At 46.3% G+C, this 25,394-nt stretch overlaps 1 protein-coding gene across 3 annotated transcripts in view; it reads right to left on the minus strand.

The window, feature by feature from the left end:
• Nucleotides 1-3,924: 3,924 nt before the first annotated feature.
• The window catches only part of CTNNB1 (catenin beta 1), a 51,578-nt gene continuing 30,108 nt past the window's right edge, over nt 3,925-25,394 (minus strand). For all 3 annotated transcript variants that reach the window (XM_081932614.1, XM_081932613.1, XM_081932615.1), the window contains exons 7-16: nt 21,909-22,053; nt 21,018-21,121; nt 17,297-17,635; nt 16,925-17,083; nt 7,163-7,282; nt 6,645-6,795; nt 6,448-6,569; nt 5,878-5,938; nt 4,864-5,085; nt 3,925-4,667 (exon numbers count right to left, since the gene is read on the minus strand). In XM_081932614.1, coding sequence (XP_081788740.1) covers nt 4,877-5,085; nt 5,878-5,938; nt 6,448-6,569; nt 6,645-6,795; nt 7,163-7,282; nt 16,925-17,083; nt 17,297-17,635; nt 21,018-21,121; nt 21,909-22,053 — 1,410 coding nt within the window. In that variant the 3' untranslated portion in view covers nt 3,925-4,667; nt 4,864-4,876. The remainder of the gene's footprint in view (nt 4,668-4,863; nt 5,086-5,877; nt 5,939-6,447; nt 6,570-6,644; nt 6,796-7,162; nt 7,283-16,924; nt 17,084-17,296; nt 17,636-21,017; nt 21,122-21,908; nt 22,054-25,394) is intronic.

The raw sequence follows: 25,394 nt of genomic DNA on the forward strand, positions 1-25,394 counted from the left end.
CTCAGAACCACTGAATTATATCTTTCAGAGATCCTGGAAGACTGGGGAACTACCAAAGGACTGGAAAAGAGCTGATGTGGTTCCCATCTTCAAAAAAGGGGAAAAAATAGATCCAGGAAACTACAGACCTATCAGCCTGACCTCAATACCAGGAAAGATTCTGGAAAAAAATAATCAAGCAACGAATTTGCGAACACCTAGAAGCAAACAAAGTAATAGCCAAAAGTCAACATGGATTTGTCAAAAACAGATCATGCCAGACTAATCTTATTACATTCTTTGATAATGTGACAAAATTAGTGGACCAGAGGAATGCCGTTGATATAGTTTACTTGGACTTCAGTAAGGCTTTTGATAAGGTAGACCATAACCTACTACTAGATAAAGTAGAAGAATGTGGGTTAGACAGCATCACCACCAGATGGATACGTAACTGGCTGACCAACCACACTCAACGTGTAGTCCTCAATGGAACTGCATCTACATGGAGGGAAGTATGCAGTGGAGTACCCCAAGGCTCTGTTTTAGGCCCAGTACTCTTCAACATCTTCATCAATGATTTGGATGAGGGAATAAATGGGGAACTCATCAAATTTGCAGATGACACCAAGCTGGCAGGAATAGCCAACACTCCAGAAGATAGGCTTAAGATACAGAAGGATCTTGACAAACTTGAACATTGGGCACTATCTAATAAAATGAAATTCAATGGTGAAAAGAGTAAGGTTCTACATTTAGGCAACAAAAACGGAATGTATAGGTACAGTATAGGTGGTACCGTGCTCAATAGTAGTAACTGTGAGAGGGATCTTGGAGTTCTAGTGGACAACCATTTAAATATGAGCCAGCAGTGTGCAGCAGCTGCCAAAGAAGCCAACACAGTTCTAGGCTGCATCAACAGAGGGATAGAATCAAGATCACGTGATGTGTTAATACCACTTTATAATGCCTTGGTAAGGCCACACTTGGAATACTGCATTCAGTTCTGGTCGCCACGATGTAAAAAAGATGTGGAGACTCTAGAAAGAGTGCAAAGAGCAACAAAGATGATTAGGGGACTGGAGACTAAAACATATGAGGAACGGTTGCAGGAACTGGGTACGTCTAGCTTAAGAGAAAGAAGGACTAGGGGAGACATGAAAGCAGTGTTCCAATATCTCAGGGGTTGCCACAAAGAAGAGGGAGTCAAACTATTCTCCAAGGCCTGAGGGTAGAACAAGCAGCAATGGGTGGAAACTAATCAAGGAGAGAAGCAACTTAGAACTGAGGAGAAATTTCCTGACAGTTAGAACAATTAATGAGTGGAACAGCTTGCCTCCAGAAGTTGTGAATGCCCCAACACTGGAAGTCTTTAAGATGTTGGATAGCCATCTGTCTGAAACTGTATAGGGTTTCCTGCCTAGGCAGGGGGTTGGACTAGAAGGCCTCCAAGGTCCCTTCCAACTCTACTATTGTATTATTGTATTGTATTATTATTGTATTATTGAATCACAATCATGGGAAAGACTGCTGACCTGACAATTGTGCAGAAAACCATCATTTGACACCCTCCATAAGGAGGGAAAGCCTCAAACGGTAATTGCAAAAGAAGTTGGATGTTCCCAAAGTGCTGTATCAAAGCACATTAATAGGTGGTTATGTGGAAGAGAAAAGTGTGGAAGAAAACGGTGCACAAGCAGCAGGGATGACCGCAGCCTGGAGAGGATTGTCAGGAAAAGGCCATTCAAAAGTGTTGGGGACTTTCACAAGGAGTGGACTGCGGCTGGAGTCAGTGCATCAAGAGCCACCACACACAGACGGATCTTGGACATGGGCTTCAAATGTCGTATTCCTCGTCAAGCCGCTCCTGAACAACAAACGACGTCAGAAGCGTCTTACTGGGCTAAAGAAAAACAGACCTGGTGTGTTGCTCAGTAGTCCAAAGTTCTTTTCTGAGGAGAGCAACTTTTGCATCTCATTTGGAAACCAAGGACCCAGGAGTATGGAGGAAGAATGAAGAGGCACACACTGCAAGATACTTGAAGTGCAGTGTGAAGTTTCCACAGTCTGTGTTGATTTGGGGAGCCACGTCATCTGTTGGTGTTGGTCCACTGTGCTTCATTAAGTCCAGGGTCAACGCAGCCGTCTTACCAGATTTTGGAGCACTTCATGCTTCCTTCTGCAGACGAGCTTTATGGGGGATGCTGACTTCATTTTCCAGGAGGACTTGGCACCTGCCCACACTGCCAAAAGCACCAAAACCTGGTTCAATGACCATGGGATTACTATACTTGATTGGCCAGCAAACTCGCCTGACTTGAACCCCATAGAGAATTTATGGGGCATTGCCAAGAGAAAGATGAGACACATGAGACCGAACAATGAAGAAGAGCTGTTGAAGCATCTTGGTCTTCCATAACACTTCAGCAGTGCCACAGGCTGATAGCTTCCATGCCACACCGCATTGAGGCAGTAATTGCTGCAAAAAGGGCCCAAACCAAGTACTGAGTACATATGCATGCTTATACTTTTCAGAGGTCCAATATTGTTCTATGTACAATCCTTGTTTTATTGATTGCATGTAATATTGTAATTTTCTGAGATTGTAGATTTGGGGTTTTCATGAGCTGTAAGCCATAATCATCACAATTATGACAAATCACAGCTTGAACTATCTTGTTTTGCATGTAATGAATATCTCATATATTAGTTTCACCTTTTAAATTGCATTACTGAAATAATGCACGATATTGCACAATATTCTAATTTTTCGAGTTTCACCTGTACAGTAATGGCCAAAAATGTGGAAACCTTTTGGGTACAGTATTTTTGAGGTTTGATGGTTAATGTCATCACTTTTTTGGGGGGGGGAGTAGTACCATAAAACTATGTATCAATGGAAAGATAATTTAACCAAGAATGAATAGCAGCTTTTTTCATGAAATTCTACATTTTAGGCCAAATTCCTGCAGTCTGCGTCAAACAGTCCTTGCACTCAACTTCACATTGCATTCTGCCATTCGCTAAACATATTGGGAAAGCCACAATTAAGGCAGAATTCCTCCTCTCAAAGTTTACCTGTCAGTTTTTAGTTTCCTGGACTTATAGTTTCTGAATACAGTTGAAGTTAGCTAGTTCTTCTAACAAAGAGATTAAAGCAGCCACATACTGTGTGAACCTATGGCACGCGTGTCACAGGTTGCATGTGGAGGCCTTTCTGAATGTGAGCCATCCCCCAGCTGAGGTCCACCACACGTGTGCATGCCTTGCACCAGCCAGCTGTTTTTCAGGTCTCTGTGACGCGTGTTGTTTAATCAAAATGCAGTTAAAACACTATACAAGCCATTGAGAATATGATTATATACATCCAACAGGAACAAGTGCCTCACAGGAGCAGATGGGGTAAATCCTAGAGAGGCAGGAAAAGCATCACTGAACAATAGAGATGAATGTTACAGAGGAGTAAAGCTGCATATAAGGCAGACATCTGTAACAGCGTAAGCATGCATGGGGTGGGGGGAGCGATGCCCCCCGTTTTTGGTCCCAGGTGGCTTCAGGGAGGCTGTTAGGCCCAAAATGGGGTGCAGGGAAGTGGGGCATGCATGAGCAGGGTATTGAGCATGCATTGTATTATGTGTGTGGGCGCAATGTTCGCTGTATAAGACACAAATATTTCCACCCACTTTTTTTGAGGTGGAAAAGTGTGTCATACTCTGCAAAACATGTTTGCTGCGAATCATGTTTGCTCAGCAATATTTTCAAGGTGGTTGAAACATCAAATAAATAGAAGGCTTCACCCTCCACTAAACTGATTTCTTCACCTTAAATTAACTGATTTGATTCATAAAATTATAACAAAGAAGAACTGTTATAACATTAGGGAAAAATATATGAACTTGTATTTCACAGTGCACATGTATGAAATAACTTTTTCACAAGACAAAATGAATTAAAAGTTTACTTTAATTCTGAACCATCTGAATAACTGTTTTCATGAAGTATCTGAATCATAGCAGGCTACAATATTGGATAAAAGGCAATTGGTAAACTGTCCAATACAAGGTTCCATACAATAGTTTTTATTGGCCTCTATCCAGCATTTCCAGATAAAATTTTTGATCAGAGACAGGAAATAGATCCACTAGCTTATTTTAAGCATATTAAAAAGAAAACTAATTGGGTCATTTCTATTTGTCTAACTGTTTTTATACAAAAGGGATACACAATGTTACACTTTTCTGAATACAATTAGTGATTATGAATTAGTGTTCTACACCATTACTCAATCCTTAAAAATCAGAAATTGCTGTAGCATGTTCACTATAACTTAAACACAGAGACTTAAAAAACCTACAATTACTGCAAGAGAAAACTACTCTGAAAGCAAGCAAGGTCAGTACCATTACAGTTATTTAAAAATTAAAAAAAGTTTTAAACAAGCAAAGCTAGAGTTTGATAAATTTCATCTTGTGATTCATTCTTGTGCATTCTTCTATTTCATGAGTTACTCCCCAAATCCATTTGTTACTCCTCGATCAAAAGGACCAGAACAAAAAGTTTACTTCAGTTGTTCCCACAGGAAACTCAGCTTGGTTAGTGTGTCAGGCACTTTCTGAGATACTAGCCCACCCCACGAGCACTCTCAGCAACTCTACAGGCCAATCACAATGCAAGATCAGAAAACACAGCTGTGTAAAAAAAAACAGAAGTTAGAACAATTATGATGAATACTCATGTTAAGAATTGCATCAAACTTGCAGATAATAATTTATGTTAATCATGTTTACATCTCAAATTTGATACTTATTTCTGATCAATGTGAACAAACCCAAAGCAATTCCTCCCTGCCAGGTAACTTCTCAGATTGTAGATACAGCTTCTTACCTAAAAGAATGATTTACAGATCAGTATCGAACCAGGCCAACTGATTACTGTCACCTGGGGGGAGCCCATCCATAAGGTCCTGGGCATGTCCTAGATCTGGTAGTCCATCAACCGGGTAGTCAGCACCAGGGTGATGGCCACCCATTTCATGTTCCATCATTGGGTCCATACCCAAGGTATCCTGACCATATCCTCCAGAGTGGAAAGTACGATAGGTAGGATCTAACAAAAGTTAAGGTTGCAGAGGGGAAAGGAGGGGAAAAGGTGTCAATATGTTAGATGCAACAGAAATTCCAGGTATCAGTCTGTGACTTTCATAATCTAGCCACACTGGTCATTTTCTAGACTAGATTTATATGGATAAAGCATCCTACCTTGCACTATCAGAAGTATAAGCAAATTTCAGCCTAGCCATTGGTCTGTATATTGCTGTAAACCTAGTACACAAACCTTTAACACAGACTTTTAAATATGGTATCAGATAAGTATATGGGTTATTCTTTGCATTTGTACAACTGGCATGTCTAAAAATATGCTGCTGATACAAATAAATCTGTACTCTTCACATGTTAGAATACAAGCAGCTAATATTGTCTTGGTGAAGTAATCACCAAGGTTTCAATATACATTATATAGTTATCACTTAGCGGCCACTTGTTTAAAGACTGTCCAAAGATAGGAAAGCAATGAAAAAGGAAACTTATGGCTAGTGCTTGCAGTTGCAATTGCCATACAATTATGATGGTCGTAGTATCCTATGGTCAATGATTACCATTTGTACCATTACCAACTGCTAATAAGCAAAATTAATAGGGAAGCTAGCAAGATATTGCAAGTTGCAGTCATGTTGACAACCTGCTGGCTTACGCACTGACTGGAACCGGAACTGCCATCATAAGTTCGCATTTATTATTGTTCCACCAAACAATACAAATAACTAAATTCATTATGTGGTCAGCCAGCTCACATTTAACGTTTTGATTGAGTCAAGTCAGCTGCACAACTGATACATACCATCTGGGCGATAGCCAAGAGATTCTCCTTGAGCACCAATGTCAAGACCCAAATCAGCACCCTGTAAAATATGAAAAATGACATCTGAACTAGGTACACAATTTCAAAAACAAGTTATTTCTATGTAGTCATAGAATGGACAGTTCCAGTTACTTTTCTATATAGCTAATCTTAGGGCTAAGCCAAATACCTTATTAAAAAAGTTTTACATTACCTTTTCCATACAAATTTTTTCCTGTCATATTTGCCATACACATTTAAAGTCTAATATTGGATGCTTTGCTTTCTTATATAAAAAATTTATAAGCACATCATTTGGAAAAGTATTCCAGTGATATACTGTAACTTTGCACTGAAGATTAATCCACGCAGAACATAAAGAAATATCTGGCAAATAGGTCAAAGGCAGATGAAAATAAGCATTAGGAACTCAACCTAAATCCTGATTACTTTGCTGTTTACATGTAATATGTGATTAAAAAGTTTAATTTGAAATTTTGTATGGAATTCAAAGATAATTATATGAATAGGAAGAAAGTTCAATGGAGAAAATTTAGCACTCTAACCCACCTCATTCCAAGCCATTGGTTCAGTCCTAAAAAGAGAACTGGTCAGTTCCACTGACAGACGTTTCTTATAATCCTGTGGTTTATCTTCAGACATTCTGAACAATACCGCAGCTGCATATGTTGCTGTCCAAGGAAAAAAGAATGTTAGCAGAGAAACTTAAAATCAAAACAAAGCGAATCCCTATCTATTTCACTTACCCACACCCTCGTTTCTAGAATGTAGTAGTTCTGTTAATGGTGCTGTAGCTCCCTCTGCTTCAATTGCCTCAGCTGCTTCTTTATCTTGAGCCAATTCACATAGTACACCTGCAGCTACTCTCTGGATGTTCTCAATCGGGGAATATAGCAACTAGCAGTAAGAAGAAAAATAATAAATTTGCGGTATTTTAAAAACTCAAATCATTAATAACTAGGACGATGTCTGGCTAATATCAGGAATCCAAGTTGTGGTAGGAACCTTCATACTGAATATTACAACTAGACTATAGTTGCAATGGAGCAAATAAATAATGAATCCTCTGCAGGTTGTCCTGACTTATAACTGGGAACCTATTTCTGCTAGAGATTTCAAGAGTATTTTCAATTTTTTTACAGGGAACATCAATTTTTGTATTGACTACCAATCTCTGAACTCAGATCATATTTTAAAAAGCATATGCAATGTATTTTCATTAGATCATAACTAGCTTTAGTAGCTGTGAAAAGACTTCACCTACCTGCACGAAGAGTGGAATGGTGTTTAGACCCCTAATTACAATCCGATTGTGGACGTCTCTAGCTAGGATATGAAGAGCTCCAGTGCAGCCCTCAACTATTTCCTCCATACGCACACCCTCCTGTACAAAAACATAATAGACTTAATATTCATAAGCCAAGAGTAGTTGATCACTATTAACATCACAATATTACCCATTCTTCCTCATCAGATAAACATTTTCATTTACTCAGCTGCTGTCATACAATTTAGCTATCAGATAGGTTTTCTGGTTAATCACACATTTTTGGCTTTCTGAGGGCTTCAAAGGATATACATAACTGTTGTGGCCCAGCCAGTGCCGCTGTCACCAGACTCCGAGAGTGATACTCCATGCGAGTCAGCTACAGAAGGGATGTGCGATCCTGGACAGGATTCGGAGGCTGAGCAGGAATCCGAGAGTCTGGTCGGCCACCAGGTGGCGCCAGAGGCATGGAGCAGCGGTGAGAGCGAGAGGAGGAGGACTCCCGTTGCCCTGCCTTGGAGCAGCGGAGAGGATAGTGACTCAGGACTTAGTAGGGCGTTTCGGGATGCTCGTTTCCGGCGCGCCCACAAACGCCAGGAGCGTGGGCGTAATTATAGGCAGTAAAGAGCTCTCAGGTGCTGTTGGGAGACGCCCTTTTTAGGTTATAAAAGGGTTGACTCTGGACAGGCTCTGCGTAGCAATCAACAAAGGACTTTGGACAGCAACTCTAGTCTGAGATCCTGGCAAGCTGGATTGCTGCTTTTGTGTGTTCTGTCTTTGTGAGTTCTGTCTTGGTGGCTTGCTGCCACAAAGCCTCTTGTCTGTTGGTGTAATAAACCTTGTTCCCTTGTACTGTTCCGGAGTGTGTGTACTGTGTGGGCAACGGAGGAAGGGGGGGGTCAGAACAGATTGATTGCTACCCCAAACGTATCTCCATTCAGCTATGATGGAGCAACTTCAGGCGGAGAATGCTCTCTTCGCACAGCAACTTGCCTTGCTAACAGCGCAGGTTGCACAGCTGTCTGCTCCTGCCAACCCCCCACCCCCCCAGCAGCAACGAAGGAAATGCCCAGTGGCCATGCCGGATAAGTTTGATGGCAGTCCGAAACTTTTCCCGGCGTTCCTGGGCCAATGCCGGTTGTTCATTGCCTTGAGAGCGGAGGACTTTCCCACCGACCAGACGAAGGTGGGCTTTGTGATAAGCTTGCTCTCAGGCACAGCAGCACGGTGGGCTACGCCTTTGCTGACTCAGCCGAGCCCCCTGCTGGATGACTTCCAGGGTTTTTGCACTCATCTTCGGCTGACGTTCGAAGACCCCATCAAAGGAGAAACAGCCACCAGACTCCTGAAAGAGTTGCACCAAGGGCGTGGTTCTTTACTGGACTACATTACCGAGTTTCGGCTGCTCAGTCAGGACTCTGAGTGGAATGAGCCAGCCCTTATGGATGCTTTTCAGGATGGCCTGTCAGAGGACCTGCAGGATGAGCTGGTGAGAGTGGACAGGCCTCCAACGTTTGACGCGTTGGTTCATCTATGCCTCCGGATTGACGGCCGGCTGCAGAGGCGGAGGCCTCGCCGAGCGTCCCGGGAGGTGCTGAGAGTGCCAGTTCCACGAGAGACTCCTGTCCCACGAGAGGAGCCCATGGAGTTGGGTGCAGCCAGACCCCGCTTGTCACGCACGGAGATGGAGAGACGGCGTGCAGGGGGGTTGTGTTTTTACTGTGGGGATCCGGGACATCTGGCTACGGGTTGCCCCAAGAAGGGAGGTAGAGGGGCTGCACGGTCTACGGCCCCCCCTCAACGACGAACCTCCGTCTCGGGAAACGGGGAAAGCCCGATCTGAGGGAGACTTCGGGTCGGGCACAGGCTGGAACAGAGGCGGAGGGGCCTCCACGACATCTGATTCTTGCAGCGCACATTCTCTTGTCGGGTAGTCCGCAGGGAATACCAGCCCATGCCTTGGTCGATTCTGGGGCTACCACGAATTTTATGGATGCAGCGTTTGTCACGAAATATCACGTCCCTCTGTGCCCGGTAGACCCTCCGATGCGAGTGGAGACCATTGACGGCCGGGTGCTTCTGTCTGGGCCCATCAAGAACGCCACACAGCCTTTGTGCCTGATCCTCGGGGAGCATGAGGAGGCCATTCAATTTTACGTGGCTTCGGGTCTGCATTTCCCCGTGGTGTTGGGCTTAGCTTGGCTGCGGGCGCACGATCCCCAGATCCACTGGTCGCAGAACCGCATCTCGTTCCCGTCCTTGCAATGCGTGGACCATACCCGTCATGTTTGCGCGGCTCAGGTGCCCAGTTCGGCCGAGGTGACAGTGCCGCCGGATTTAGCGGAGTTCGCGGACGTGTTTAGCGAGCAGGAGGCGGATCAACTGCCACCGCACCGGCCTTACGACTGTCCCATTGACCTGGTACCTGATGCGAAACTCCCGACGGGCCGCCTATACTCCATGTCTGAACCGGAGTTGGCCGCATTGCGGGACTTCCTTGACAAGAACCTTGCCCGGGGTTTTATCCGGCCTTCGTCTTCGCCCTTGTCTGCCCCGGTTTTGTTCGTCAAAAAGAAGACCGGGGATCTAAGACTTTGTTGCGATTACCGGCGCTTGAACGCCATCACGATCCGTAATCGCTACCCGTTGCCTCTGATTCCCGAGTTGTTGGAGCGGCTCCGGGAGGCCGTGGTGTTTACAAAACTGGACTTACGTGGAGCTTACAATCTGGTCCGAGTCAGGGCGGGGGACGAATGGAAGACAGCCTTTGGCACCCGATACGGACATTTTGAGTATACGGTCATGCCGTTCGGGTTGACCAATGCCCCAGCTGTCTTCCAACATTTTATGAACGATATCTTTCGGGACCTTTTGGATCAGTTTGTCGTCATCTACCTGGACGACATCTTGATCTACTCTACGTCCCGGAAGGATCATCAACAGCACTTGCGTCAGGTCTTGCAGCGCCTTCGAAAGCATCGCTTGTTTGCCAAGCTGGAGAAGTGTCAGTTCTGGCAGACCACCATCGAGTTCCTGGGGCACCGTATATCCCCTGAAGGAATTGCGATGGAGCCAGGCAAGGTGGAGGCATTACGAAGTTGGCAATCTCCTCGACGGATGAAAGACATTCAGAGACTCCTCGGGTTTGCCAACTATTACCGGTCCTTCATCCCCGGCTTTGCTTTCTTGACCGCGCCCCTCACTCGACTCCTGCAAAAGAAAGTGCCGTTTCACTGGTGGTCCACGGAACAACAAGCGTTCGTGGCCTTGAAGCGCGCTTTTACAAAGGAGCCGATCTTGAAACACCCTGATCCCCATCGCCCCTTTGTAGTCGAGGCGGATGCGTCCGACATCGCGGTGGGGGCGGTGTTATTGCAGGCTCACGCCCCTGATGGCACCCTTTTCCCTTGCGCCTATTACTCTCGGAAACTCAATCCTTCCGAGCGCAATTATACCATCTGGGAGAAAGAGTTGCTGGCTATCAAGGCGGCGTTCGAAGCCTGGCGACATCACCTGGAGGGGGCCAGGCATCAGGTCGAAGTCCGGACAGACCATCGGAATCTGGAGTTTTTGACAACAGCGCGGAAGCTCAATCAGCGCCAGATCCGGTGGTCTCTGTTTTTTGCCCGGTTCCACTTCAAGGTCACGTATATCCCCAGTGCCTTGAACCAGAGGGCGGATGCCCTATCCAGAAAGCCGGAGTACTCAGACCCTGCTGACTCCCTGCCCCCCCGGACGGTCCTACCCGTCGAGTCCTTCGCTGCAATCCAGGAACCCGTGGATTTACGGTCGTTGATACGGAATGCGCAGCGAAACGACGAGTGGGTGGAACAACGGCGGGCAGAGGTAGGGCCGACATCCCCATGGACCTTTGACGAGGACCTTTTGAGGTATCGGGATCGGCTCTACGTGCCTGCAGGACCGCTCCGTGGATTGGTTCTCTCCCAATGTCATGACACTCCGGCAGCGGGACACTTTGGCCTGTTCAAAACTTTGCACCTGGTTTCCCGTACGTTTTGGTGGCCTCGCCTGCGACACGACGTGCAGACGTACGTCACGTCATGTGTGCAGTGTCGACAGGCCAAATCAGCGACGGGAGCTCCTCCAGGCTTGCTACAGCCATTGCCGACCCCGGACAGACCCTGGGGAGCCGTGTCCATGGACTTCTTGACGGAACTGCCTCCGTCCTCCGGTTTCACTACGGTCCTAGTGGTGGTGGACATGCTCACCAAGATGGCGCATTTCATCCCCTGCCGGAGATTGCCGACAGCCCGCGCCACCGCCCGCATGTTCATCCAGCACGTGTTCCGGCTGCACGGCCTACCTGACCGGGTCGTCTCCGATCGTGGTACACAATTCACGGCCCAGTTCTGGAAAGGGCTGATGGCCGCTCTTGACGTTCAAGTTTGTCTGTCCTCGGCGCACCATCCCGAAACCGATGGAGGGACGGAGAAGGTGATTGGGATTCTGGAACAATATCTGCGCTGCTTCGTGAACCAGCAGCAGAACAATTGGGCGGAGTACCTCGCCGTGGCGGAGTTTGCGTTCAACAACTCGCAGCACTCCTCCACACGGACGACGCCTTTCATGGCGAACGTCGGGTACCACCCTCGTTTTTTCCCTCTCACCCCCGTGGACTCTCCGGTCCCCGCAGCGCAGGATTTCCTCTCTGAGCTTCAGGCGGTTCACCAGATGGTGCGCCGCTACGTGAATCAGGCGAAGGAGGATTACAAGCGGGTGGCGGACAGGTCTCGCCGTGCTGTGCCGGAATTGGCCGTGGGTGATCGCGTGTGGTTGTCCACGCGGCATCTTCCGTCCCACCGGCCTACGAGGAAGTTGGACCACCGGTATCTGGGGCCGTTCCCTGTGGAGGCTGTTATCAATCCGGTGGCCTATCGCCTGACCCTCCCGCGCTCGATGCGAGTACACCCGGTGTTCCATCGCTCGCTCCTGATCCCTGAGCGGTCGGATTGTCCTCTCCGACGTCCCTCTTCACCCCTGCCGTCATCGCCTGACGTGCACGCACAGCCATCGCACAGAGTGACCCGGATCCGTGACTCGAGATGGCTCAAGGGTCGGTTCCAGTATTTGGTCGACTGGGCGGACGAGGACTCGGACGGGGGGTCCTGGACCGATGCGACGGCTGTGCATGCTCCAGCTTTGGTGCGGGCCTATCATGGACAATTTCCCTCTCGACCGCATCCCGAGCGTCAGGCCCGGGGGAAGGGCCCTGCGGTGAGGGATAGTGTTGTGGCCCAGCCAGTGCCGCTGTCACCAGACTCCGAGAGTGATACTCCATGCGAGTCAGCTACAGAAGGGATGTGCGATCCTGGACAGGATTCGGAGGCTGAGCAGGAATCCGAGAGTCTGGTCGGCCACCAGGTGGCGCCAGAGGCATGGAGCAGCGGTGAGAGCGAGAGGAGGAGGACTCCCGTTGCCCTGCCTTGGAGCAGCGGAGAGGATAGTGACTCAGGACTTAGTAGGGCGTTTCGGGATGCTCGTTTCCGGCGCGCCCACAAACGCCAGGAGCGTGGGCGTAATTATAGGCAGTAAAGAGCTCTCAGGTGCTGTTGGGAGACGCCCTTTTTAGGTTATAAAAGGGTTGACTCTGGACAGGCTCTGCGTAGCAATCAACAAAGGACTTTGGACAGCAACTCTAGTCTGAGATCCTGGCAAGCTGGATTGCTGCTTTTGTGTGTTCTGTCTTTGTGAGTTCTGTCTTGGTGGCTTGCTGCCAAAAAGCCTCTTGTCTGTTGGTGTAATAAACCTTGTTCCCTTGTACTGTTCCGGAGTGTGTGTACTGTGTGGGCAACGGAGGAAGGGGGGGGTCAGAACACATAACACTGCAACAACAGGCAGGGATAATAGTTCACAATTCCTATTTTTCATATTGGGAGGACAATTAAGGGAGAAAAGTGAAGTCTCTGAGTCGAAACGTTGAAGAGCTGATTTTTCTATTTAGAAATCTAAAGAGGAAAAATCAGCCGAATTCATCAATTGTTTTAATAATATTATTAAATTTGTAAGATCAATAAATATTCTGTCCTTTAGCGCCTCACTCCCAGAAACAAATAAGACATTCAAATTTTTCATACCCTATTTAGAGGAAATTGGAGATGTGCACATGGATTTGGGTCTCACAGAAAGCCCATGGGTACGAACTTCTACCTAATATAGTCCATGAAGCCAATAAACATTCATGCTCTTTTCCCCCCACATTGCAATACAACTTGTGAATTCATTGGCAATGAACTTAAATCATGTGGACTACAATGCTCTGGGTACAAATCTTTGGAATACTTTCATCCCCATCATGATACTTGGTTTACCCTTATTGAAATTTACTTCTAAAATGTTCTTGGTTGCCTAGAATTAACATTAATAGTTACCAATACTTTTAATAAGTAAACATTATTAGTTTAACTCCTACAAGATCAAGATGAAAAGAAAAACCAGCTGAATTGGTTTTAAATTTTAATTTGCAATAATGATTCTAATCCTCAGGAATATTACCAGTTCTTTTTAAAACTGGAGATACTATCTGAACTGGAGATATCTGCTGCTATAGAGTTTACCTATGTAGGTGTTTTGGCTGAAGAGTCAGAATTTGAACATTGAGACATCAAATCTCTAAGACTGTAGTTCAAGAATGAAAGAACAAAGCCTTGATAACAACCATGTTTTTAAAGGCTAGTATTTTTTGTATGCAGTACATATCAAAATTATTCTTAGTGCACACAATTATGATAGTGTGGAGATGATGATGATCATGTCAGAACACATTCGCACACTAACTCAGCATAAATCAATTGTGCAAAAGATGTTTATGAATTTTGGTAGAATTATTGTACAAAGTCTGAAAAACTATAAGACTACCCAATCGCAACAAAATATTTTCTTGTTGCTGTCACCTGATGGTCAACTGGAGTTCTATAGCCTATGTACTTAAGATCCCCAGTTTCATGTACTGTGTTTCCCCGAAAATAAGACAGGGTCTTATTTTCTTTTGACCCTCAAAATAAGGGCTTGGCTTATTTTCAGGAGGTCTTATTATTTTTCAGGTGCAGGGGTCAACAAGCGCATCAGCCCCACCCTCTCCATCCCACCACCTGCTTGCCTGCAGTAGCAATAACCCAAGTTAGTCTGTGTGACTATGGTAAAAAAAATACCAGAAGATACCTTCCAACTTGTCACAAAAAAAAAGTCTCGCGAAGTTGGAAGTAGTCCCACAAACTACTTTTCTTGCCCTGCACGTGGCAGTGGAGAATGGAGCAGGAAAGCAGTGGAGGGATGTGGCTGCCTTGGAAGGGGTGGGGGTTAGGGATCTCTCTCTCTCTCTCTCTCTCTCTCTCACACACACACACAGACATCATCCTTTCCTTGGGAGCTCTGCACAGATGCAGAGAAGGCTTCGGATAGAGCTTTTGAGGGATGTGCGTCTGCACTGAGTTCCCAAGGAAAGAACGATTGCCAGGAAAAAGGGGTGGGGGGAGGGATTATTCCTCTTATTCTGTTCTGAGTCTGTGCTGAGCTTCAGAACAGGGTAAGAGGAAGGAAAATCTCCTCTCCCCATTTTCAAGACATTTGCAAAAATGCCCCATTCTGAGTCTTCAATGCTGCAATCCTGGAATATGCTGAAGGCTTGGAATGGGGCGTTTTTGCAAACGTCTTGAAAATGGGGAGGGGGGAAAAGCAGCCCTGTGGCCAAAGTGCAGGAAATTTCCCCCCCACCTGCAGATTGTCCTTTCAAAGAGAAGTTTCAACAGGGCGAAGAGGTCCGTTTGTGTCTCCTTCATCCTGGTGAAACTCCTCTTTGAAAGGCGAGCTGCAGGGGGCGGGGGAAACATTTCCTGCACATCAGTAGCGGCATCTCCTTGCAGGGCTTCTTCCAATATCCCAGGTGTATTGACGTCCATGCCTTCCTTTCCTGTTCCGTGGATGGAATTGCCTGCTGTGACTATCACCGCTAGGTAAGGAGAGCATGAGGCATGTGGGTTGTGTTGCTTTACCTCCAGCTTCTTTTGCAGCCGCAATTGGTTGCAAAATCGACTGGTGCTTGCTGGAGGCAGAGGTCTGAGCAGCACCCACAAATCAGCTGTTTTGTGAATGGAGTGGCTCAACTGATCCGATTAAGTGGCTGAGAAGCCATGAGATGACCGGGGATGAGAAGGGCTGCCTCTTGTTCTGGCTAAACTCACCCCTTCACTGGGCTTATTTGGGGGGGGGGTGTTATATTTTTGCCCACCCCAAAAATTTGGGATGGCCTTATTTTCAGGACATGTCTTATTTTCGGAGAAACACGGCACTACTATCTACTTACTAGGAACAGATGCATGGACACTTACATATAAACCCCATTCATTATTGAGATGTCAAATGTATTGAGGAGATTGTGATCTAAGGTTGTCATGACCCAAATAATTTTTAAAAATCTTACACAATATATGGGAATGAGTACTGAGCCTCAGGACCTTAGATATTACAGTATTTGTAAAATGCCACAATTTATTTTTAATTTTATTTCAATTTTAAAATTTAAAAAAAAATAATTTTACTAATTTGTTTTTTATTTATTTTATTTTTTTATTATTTTTTATTGTATATAGCTACTCATTTCATAAAACAAGTGATTCTGACTGGTAGGCCTCACTTAACAATAATTGGGACCAGAATTTCTATCATTGCAAGTAATGCAATTGCACAGAGCAATGTTACATGACCATACTGCTTAGCAATGGAAATTACAGCACTTCCAGTTGTCAGTTAAGCAATCATAGCAGTACATTAAGCAAGGGTTTCAACTTTGTGACCTCCTGCCGACTTCCTTATTGGTTTTGGTGGAAAGTCACAAAGAAGGGCACTAATGACAGTCTGATAAATGATTTAGCAGTTTTAAATGTAACATATTTCTTTATTTATATACTAAATTTTATTTCATGAAATACTAATTTGTTACAAATAGATTAATAACTAAGGTTGAAAAAAATACTCGACTGATTAAAGTAAATAGAACTTGAGTGTCAGACCTGTAAGCCAACTTTTCTTTTGGTTCGGATTTCAGCCCTGCCACACTTTCTACCGTGGGAAAATGGGAAGCGGGATAGGTGGGATATGTAGCCATAATAGCATTCTTCTTAGAAAGTCAAGTCGCTTTTGTCTCTGCACCTGGACGGATGTGGATGGGAGGAATCTGTCTTCGTGGCAGTGGAAAATTGGACCATGTAATGAACTTGTGTGTGTTGGGACAAGATCATGAACTTTCAACTAGATGGGAAAACCTGGAAGTTTTTCCAGATGTGCCAACATGACATCTCTAATAAAGGGGAACTTTGAGGAAACACAAGCCTCGGAATTTTATTTTGTTTTTTGGAACCCTGACACAGATTTTTTCTACCACGAATCCCTGCAACATTAATTAATGAATCAATGCAACACTAATTAATGACATTTTGCATCAAGAATCACATACCACAAAAATGAATTGAAACATTATTGCAATTGTTGTTATAATGTAATTCTTGGAAGTGATACAAAAGATGATTGAATATATTGACGATTGAATGTCAAAACAAAAAGCTGCCAATGTTTACTCAAATTTTGATGGTTTTTTTCTTCTTTTTTGTAAAAGTTGTGAGATTTGGGGGATTTCTACCTCCCGCATGATATAGCTGTCAAAATTTTCTATACCTATTTACCCTTTTCCTTAAAACATTTGTAAAAACCAATAAAATTTTACAATACAAAAAAAGAATCACATACCACAAACTGCTGCTGTGTACCACCCATTGAAGTTCGACGTTGAGTATCTTGATGTGCTCTAACTAGTAGTTGCACTAATCTTGGTATTGCCCCTTGTTCACGCAATGGAGCATGATTTGCTGGGCAGAGAGCAAGATTACGAATCAAGCCAACAGTCGCCTGCAAATGTAAGGAAAACAATTACAAAGAAATTGCATGTTGCACAGTATTGCAGAATTTAGCTCTACAACTCAAGCCCCACAAACTCAACTTTAAAATAACTTTAATTTATTGCACTCTTGTAATATACATTTTAGAAGCCATGTAGATTTTGTGCATCCTTCCCGTTTCAAATCAAAGATAATACTGATATCCATTACCAAATCACCTTACCTTTATAAGAGGCCAGTGGGAAGGTGGATGCAAGAGTTTAACCACCACTGGTAGACCATAATGAAGGCGCACTGCATTTTGGGCCATTTCAGCTTCCTGATGCCGACTGGTGAGGTGGCGGAGGGCACAGATAGCTGGCTCAGTAATGTCTTCCCTGTCACCAGCACGGAGAACTGTGCGCACAAGGGCTTCAATTCCACCAACTTGGCACACCATCATTTTATTCTTGTAGTTATTGCAAGTAAGATTAGAAAGGATGCCAGCAGCACAAGTCACAACATTGATATCATCTGATCCTAAAAGCTGCACAAGTGTTCCCAAAAGCCCTTCCATGCCTTCCTGTAAAAAGATTTAATATCAGCTTTTCTGTAAGATTGTATGCTATCATGTATGCAATTATTGATAGTCCAAACAATTGAGTGTGGAATTTTGGTTCTAAGTTGTAGTGATTGTTAAATGTATTATCACATGACTCAACAGTCATAAAGTCTTGTTGCCGTGGTAATTAAATGAATTACATCGTTAATAAGTGAATCAGCATATCATTTTTTTCTACTTTCAGCTAGAAAATGGCAAAAACATGGGAAATCACAATCATGTATCCGCAGGATTCAACTGGTTGTAAATGTGAGCCAGTTGCCAAGCACCTGAAATACAATCACATACAATCACTATGAGACTGGCAGTGGAAATGCTGTGAAGTAGCTTTTTTGAAATCTTGTCATAACTTTGAACAGTTGTTAATTAATTGGTAATATGGCAAGACTACCTGCAGAGGTGGGTTCCTACCGGTTCGGACCAGTTAGGCCGAATAGGTAGTAACCTGGCGGCCTGGACCAGGTAGCGACCCAGGCCTGCCAATCCCCAAACTGATTCTCCATAGACGCCGCCATCTTGGGTTTTGCTTCTGTGCATGCGCAGAGCAATTTTTATTGCATTGGCTGGCCACTCCCACCCCTGCTCCGACACTCGCTCTGCCTTGCCTTCGTCACGTGGATCCACAGAACTGCCTCCTCCTGCCTACACACAGATAAGCAGCATTTGTGCTAGTCTAGCCTCCCACTCCCCGCCGGCTGCAACCCGGGCCCTGCCTGGTCAGCTGGCCAGGAAAACGGCAAACGAGTGGCTGAGACTGGCCTAGCCTCCAATGCTCCGTTTGGCAGGGATTGCAGTTGTGAGTGGTAAGGGAAGCAAACCCTGGGCTGGCATCCCTTCTTCCTTCCTCTGAGAGCTGCAGACGTGGGTCAGTCAGCAGCCTGTGCGCTGCTGCCATGTGATTGCTCTGGTTAGAGCGGGGGAGGCGAGAAGCTGAGGGGATGTCTGGTGGGCGGGGGCGCAGTTTTTCTTTCAGCCTGCGAAACTGCGCTTGGCCGGCTCAGCTGCCAGGGATGCTTTCCCGGCTGGCTATCAATTTATAAACAGAAATTAACCATATTCTTTTAAACTTTCATTTTCAATGAGAATTTAAAGTTTTAGAAAAATTCTCATTGAAATGGAAATTTTAAAAGATGGTTATTTCTGTTTATAAAGGTCACGTTGCAGCGGCATGCAGGCTGCTGACCAACCCACCATCCACATGGACACAGCCAGGGCGGCAGGGCTGTCCCGTAGTGTTTCCCGGCCAGGAAGAGGCGCAAGGAGAAAGCAGGGGCACCAAAGGTCCAACTGCAGCCGGCAACAGAGTGCCACCCAGTAGAGCCATGAGCATCCCTAGGTCGGTGGGGAGATTGCACAGGGTTGGAGGGGTGGGGATTGAGCCACTCTGGGCACCTGCAACGGGATGCGGCAGCTCCCCGGGGTGGGAGGTGGCCAGAGCCCCCGCCCCGTAGTCAGTTTAGGCCCCGCTTGAAAGAATGGGTGCCGGGGGTCTTCCTTTCGCCAAGCCCACACAAAGCGCCCCAGCCTGGGCTTCTGCAGCATCCTAAGGGCGAACCGCCGTTTCCTAATTAAAAAGGGAGCTGGGTGAGGCAAGGCTGAGCTGCGATGCTTCCGAAAAGGGTGCCCAGCAGGTGAGGCTGAGCCTCTTGTGGGAGCGGTGGGTCAGGTTTCCCAGCGGGGAAGCCTCCATGCAGTTCTGGGACGGCTCAGCAAAGCCCCCCGAAGCCCTTCCAGGAAAGCAGTGAGCGAGCAGTAAGGGAAGCAACACTGCCGCCTTCAGCCAGGGACCTGGGGTGAACAACTGCCATCTTTCCAGCTACCAAGCTGTTGGGGGCCCCTCGACGGCTTTGTAGCCTTCTCCCGACTGGGATTGTGGTTAAACTTCCCACCAGAGAAGTCGGAGCTTCTGCGGGCTTGGATAGCGCCTCTTCTTTCCCAAGAGAAGCTGTGGGTGTGGCTGCTCTCTACTCCCCGTGCTTTGCAACCTTGGGACCACCGCTGCTGAAGTGGCGCTTCACTTGCTGCAACTTAGACATCGGGGAGGCAGAAGTAATGCAGTCTGGGTTTGGGGGAAGGTAGCTGGGGCCGGGCCATTGCAGCCAAGGCTCCACTGATCCCTAAAGAAGAGGAGGTCACTTTCTTTCCTTTAGGGATCCGCAGAGCCTCGACTGCAGCAGCCCAGCCCCAGCCTTCCCCCAAACCTGGACAGCGATACTCCCCGGTGTCTAAACTGCAGCAAGTGAAGTGCCACTTCAGCAGCACTGGTCTCCAGGTTGCAAAGCATGGGGAGCAGAGAGCAGCCACGCCCAAAGAAGCAGAGAGCAGCCACCGCCGCTGCTACCCCACTGTTGCTGCTGGTGGTGATAGTAATATTAGACATGGACGCATCCTTGTTGTAGGTCCCGCCAAAACCAGTCTCGTGGGAGGCACAATGGGAGGCAGTCCACCAGCAAAGGGAAAGGCATAACGGCGGGAGAGGCTAGCCACTCGGCCTCGCTTTCCTCCTTCCTCTGAGAACTGTGGGCGGCAGGGAAAGGGAGGCTTCTTTGCCAGCCTCCTAGCTGGCTGAACAGAGATTTTCACGGTTCTGTGGGTATGGCTAGGTGGTGGGCATCTGATTGAATGGGCATGTGTGAGTGACGACAAGTTGGCCACCCCCATTCAGCCACATGCACTCCCCACCTAGCCATGCCCACAGAACTGGCAGTAAAAAATTTTGAAACCCACCTGACTACCTGTAATAACCCTAAAATATAATCTTTACCACACTTCATATCTGCTTGACCCACTCTAGATTATTGGTTCTTTGGTAAAGATACCCTCACCTGTGGTTTCTATCAAGAAGATAGCTTTTTTATTTTGATTTATCAGCAGTACTGCAATTAACAGTCCTTCAAGGAACAATAATTTCTCATAGGTGTATGTCCTTGTTGTTTTCTAAATAAAGGCACTTAAGGGCTTTGTTATACTTTGAAGTTAGTACAAAGATAAGGAATTGTTGAGGAATAACTAAGCATTTAAATTTGTCTTGCAATTTCAATCAAATCCATGAAATTATAATTTGCCTTTTAATTAATTAATCTGGTTCAATATGGACACAGGAAATTATAAAGACCTCTTAAGATTATGGTGAAAATCTTATTTAGCATTCTGTCTGAATTTATCATTAAGTTGTTCCCTAGAACTATTTGTTAGTTCAAACTATTTTTAAAAAAGATCATAATTTCAGTTTTGAGCAATACCACAATAACAGTATCAACTAAATGTAATAAAAATAATTTTCAAATACTAAGATTAGTTTATAACAGAACATTAATAATCTTTTAAAGTGGCCAACCCTTACCTGTTTAGTTGCAGCGTCTGAGAGATTTCTAAGAGTCCAGAGACAATTCTGAACAAGACGTTGGCTTGGATCTGTAAGATGGAGTCCCAAAGCTTGCATTCCACCTAAAGATCAATTAGGATTTACTATCAATATTTCAACCTCTTGTTATGAAGGAAATATTGTTAATGTGGTTACTACAGTGCAAGTTCAGTTACTGTATTCATGTACCATGATGAAATTGAAGTATACCCACTATACAATGCTCAGGAAGCTGTGTAGAGCACGGATGGGTGAGTCACATGCTGGCCACACCCATACTCAGTTTAACGAAAGGGGGGGGAAGTCGTCATATGTCATGTGACACCCCTGGTGTAGAGCAATTCTTATCTCTGATCTAATTTTATTCACAATTCCACATGTATGCTTGCAGTAAGTTCTCAACATAAGTCATATACTTCTGACTCTAACACATTACATGTTTGACAAACTACTAAGCTATTAAAAGGACATGGTAAAAGTAGTTACAAAATAAAATGATGTATTATTTGCCTAATCTATCCAAAAGCCCAAATATTTGGACATATCAAGATTACTAAAAAGTGTTAAGAACAAAAACTGCAATAGCAGCATCAAAAATGTACTAAATACGTTTTAACAGCCATTAAAATTTTAAGAATTGGATTTTTGGAAAAATATATGCTATATCAATAGTTTTTAGTTTACTTAGCTGATAACATTTTTGTTAAAAATATCTCATTATTGATACATTCCACGCAGTTTAGAATATTTCCTTTACAGTATAAAAGAGTAATTTTAGTACCTACTCCCAGCAAAGGAAATTCTTAGTAATTTTTGCATAATTCCAAAACAAAAAAACAGTCCTGATTTAATGAAAACTAAAGCACTTACCAGCTTCCACAATTGCTGGTTTGTTACTAGAACAGACTGATAGCACTTTCAGGACTCTACTTGTGGTCCATAATAATTTCTCATAGGTGTAAGTCCTCATTATGTTTACTAGAGCCTGGGGTCCACCACTTGCCAAAATAATTAACTGCCAAAAAAAAAAAAAGGATTTAATAAAAGAGTAATATAGGCTACCCAGGATAACCTTTTAAAGATAGAATTTCAATTTCTTCATGCTGTCCTGCTGTCAGCATATCTGTACATAATGTAGTAGAAAATGGCTTTTTCTCCTTGAATCTCAGAAGAGTGGGGAGTGTGTGTATGTGAGAGAGAAAGAACGTTGGTCTTACCTGAATGTGTCCTTTCAGTGGAGGAGAGGGAGGGGGTACGAGAGGGTTTTGTCACAGCCTGATTGGTTCAAAGACTGAGGGAAAACTTCTTTAATACTGTTCCTTTCCCACTGGCTCTGTTTCCTCGATGTCAAGGACTACACCTGTAAGAAAACACAGAGACCCGGGAACCTCCCGACCCTTCCCCCGGTCCTATCCTATACTAACTAGGGCGGGTCGTAACCCCTCCCTCTCCTCCACTAAAAAGACACGTTCAGGTAAGACCAACGTTCTTTTTCCAGTGGAGGTGAGGGAGGGGTTACACAAGGGACATACCCAAGCTTAGTCCCAGGGAGGGGAATTAAGGCCTAGGGGGAGGGTCAGCTGCCACCCGCTGTAGAAACCTATGACCGAAGGACACCTCCGCAGAGGCAAACATGTCCAAATGGTAGTGACGGATGAAAGGGGTTGGAGACGCCCAAGTAGCCGCCCAACAAACGTCCTTGAATGGGGCCCTAGTGGCACATGCCGCCGTGGTAGCGGCACTCCGGGTTGAATGGGTCGTAATTCCCGCCAGGGGAGCCCTACCTGATACCTCGTAGGCCATCACTATGGCCCGTCGTAGCCACCTACCAATTGTGGCCGAGGACACCCTGGCTCCTAGATCCCGGTTGGAAGGAAAGAAAAAGATTTGCGCACCCCCGCTGTCCGCTTGAGGTAGATGCGCAAGGCGTGGAGATGTCCAAAAGGTGCCAGAGACACTCTCTTTCGTGTGAAGGGGCTGGACAAAAATCCGGTAAAATGATTTCCTGTGCCCTGTGGAATGGGGTATTTTCTTTAGGGAGAAAGGTGGGGTCCAGACGAAGGACCACCCTATCCTGATGAAAATGGCAGAGATCGTCCTTTGACGACAGGTGCCCAGTTCTGAAATACGTCTGGCTGATGTAACTGCCACTAGGAATGCAACCTTGAGGGATAGTAATCGAAGGTGGACTGTTCGAAGGGGCTCGAACGGAGCTCCTGTTAGGGCCTTGAGGACTAAGGGGAGATACCAGGTTGGAAACCTATGAATAGGAGGGGCCTGAGATTTGCCACCCCCTTCAGGAATTGTTTGATTAGGGGAAAATGGAGGAGAGGATGGGAACCCTCCCCCCCCAGACGGTGGACAATGTGGCCACCTGGCGACGCAGGGTGTTGTGGGACAGGCCGCCATCTAGTCCTTTCTGCAGGAACTCTAGAATGTTGACTACCGTGGCCCTGGTGAGGTTGAGACCTAGAAGGGTACATCACCTGACAAACGTTGACCAGGTGGAGTTATAGATCCACGTGGTCGACGGCCGCCTAGAGGCCTGAATGGTTTCTATGACTTTGGAAGATAGGTCGGCCTTCCTCAGGAGGCGCCGTTCAAGTGCCAGGCAGTCAAATGGAGCCACTGCGGTTCCGGGTGGATCAGAACCCTCTGGCACAAGACGATCTTCTCCCAAGGAATCCTCCATGGTTGGGAAACAAAGCTCTACAGGTCCGCAAACCATGGTCTCCTGGGCCAATAGGGGGCCAGCATGATGACGTGAGCTCTCTCTGTCATTACCTTCCTGATGGTCCCCAGGATAAGGGGAATGGGAGGGAAGGCATAAAGGAGACCCGGAGGCCATTTGCTCATGAGAGCATCCGTGCCCTCCGCGGTCTGGGTCTGGAATCGGGAGAAGAATCTCGGTAGCTGCGAGTTGGCTGGGATGGCAAACAAGTCCACTTGTGGACTGCCGAAGCTCTGGCATATCTGCTGGAATAACTCGGGAAGAAGTTGCCACTCACCGTTATCAAGGATTGCCCAGCTCAGCCAGTCCGCCTGATGGTTGGACTCTCCTGATATGTGCTCAGACGTCAGCAATGACAAGTGTCTCTCTGCCTATGAGCCGATCTTCCGGGCCTCTAGCCAGAGAGTGCGTGCCCCCTTGAGGATTTATGTGGGCATTCGTGGCGACATTGTCAGGAGGAGCACGTCGTCCCTCCACAAGGTCTTTGAAATGCCGGAGGGCCAGGCGCGCTATCCCAATGCATGAGACCATCTTGCCAAGTAACTGAGACAAGGTCAAGATGGAAACTGACTGACTTCTGCGAACCATGGTTGCCAGTCGATGGAGGCTGGCTAAGCGGTCCGGGGAGAGCTGGACTATCTCTATCACTGAATCTATGACTGTCCCTAGGTGCAGGATACGTGTGGACGGGGAGAGGTGGCTTTTGGGGAAGCTGACGGAGAATCCAAGGACTGAAGGCACTGAATGGTGAGTTGAAAGTTGGAGATTGCCTGGGGAAGGGATCCTGCCTGAACTAAGACGTCGTCTAGGTAGTATTGGAGTCTCACCGGCGCCGAGCACAGGTGAACCGCCAATGCCGCCAGGACCTTTGTGAAAGTCTGAGGATCCACGGCCAGGCCGAATGGAAGGGCTTGGTACTGGCGATCCCAGTGGGAGAACCTTAGATATCTGCAATGTGCTGGTAGAATTGGGATGTGGAGGTAGGCCTCTGTTAGATCTATCGAGGCCAAATAAACCCCTGACGGATGCCCTGGAGGATGGTTCTGAGGGAGGACATTTTGAAGCGCCTGTAAACTAGGAATTAGTTCAGGCACTTGAGATCCAGAATTGCTCTCCAGCCCCCCGAGCTCTTTGGGGCCACAAACAGGTTGGAGTAGTGGCCCAAGCCAATCTCAGGCCATGCCGGACGGTGGCCAGGACCCAGGTGTCTGTGGTTATCTTGTCCCACTGGCCCGCATAGAAGGCTAGACGGCCGCCTATGGGAAGACTCGGATTCGAGTCATTTCCCCCTGCAGAAGGGGCACCCCCCCACACACAAAAGGGCCGTTTGAACTGGCCCTGATACCTATCACGGTCCTGATAGGACGGGCGTGGAAATTGTCAGATCTAAAGGAGTTGTATCTCTGTTGTTGGTCATGCTCGGGAGCCCTATACGAGGGTCTGCGGTATGGATTAGGACGGGAGTCCGACTTTTTTGCGTTGGATGGGAGTACTTTATCTTTATTCTCAATTAAGATGGGATCCAGGGCCTCCCCAAAAAGCTTGGGGCCTGCGTAGGGGGCCACCGCCAAGTTCCACTTGGCCTTATTGTCCATTGCCAACTGCGGAGCCGCAGTAAGTGATGG

The sequence above is a fragment of the Natrix helvetica genome (assembly GCF_964273705.1).
Source record: "Natrix helvetica genome assembly, chromosome: Z".
Classification (NCBI taxonomy): Eukaryota; Metazoa; Chordata; class Lepidosauria; order Squamata; family Natricidae; genus Natrix; species Natrix helvetica.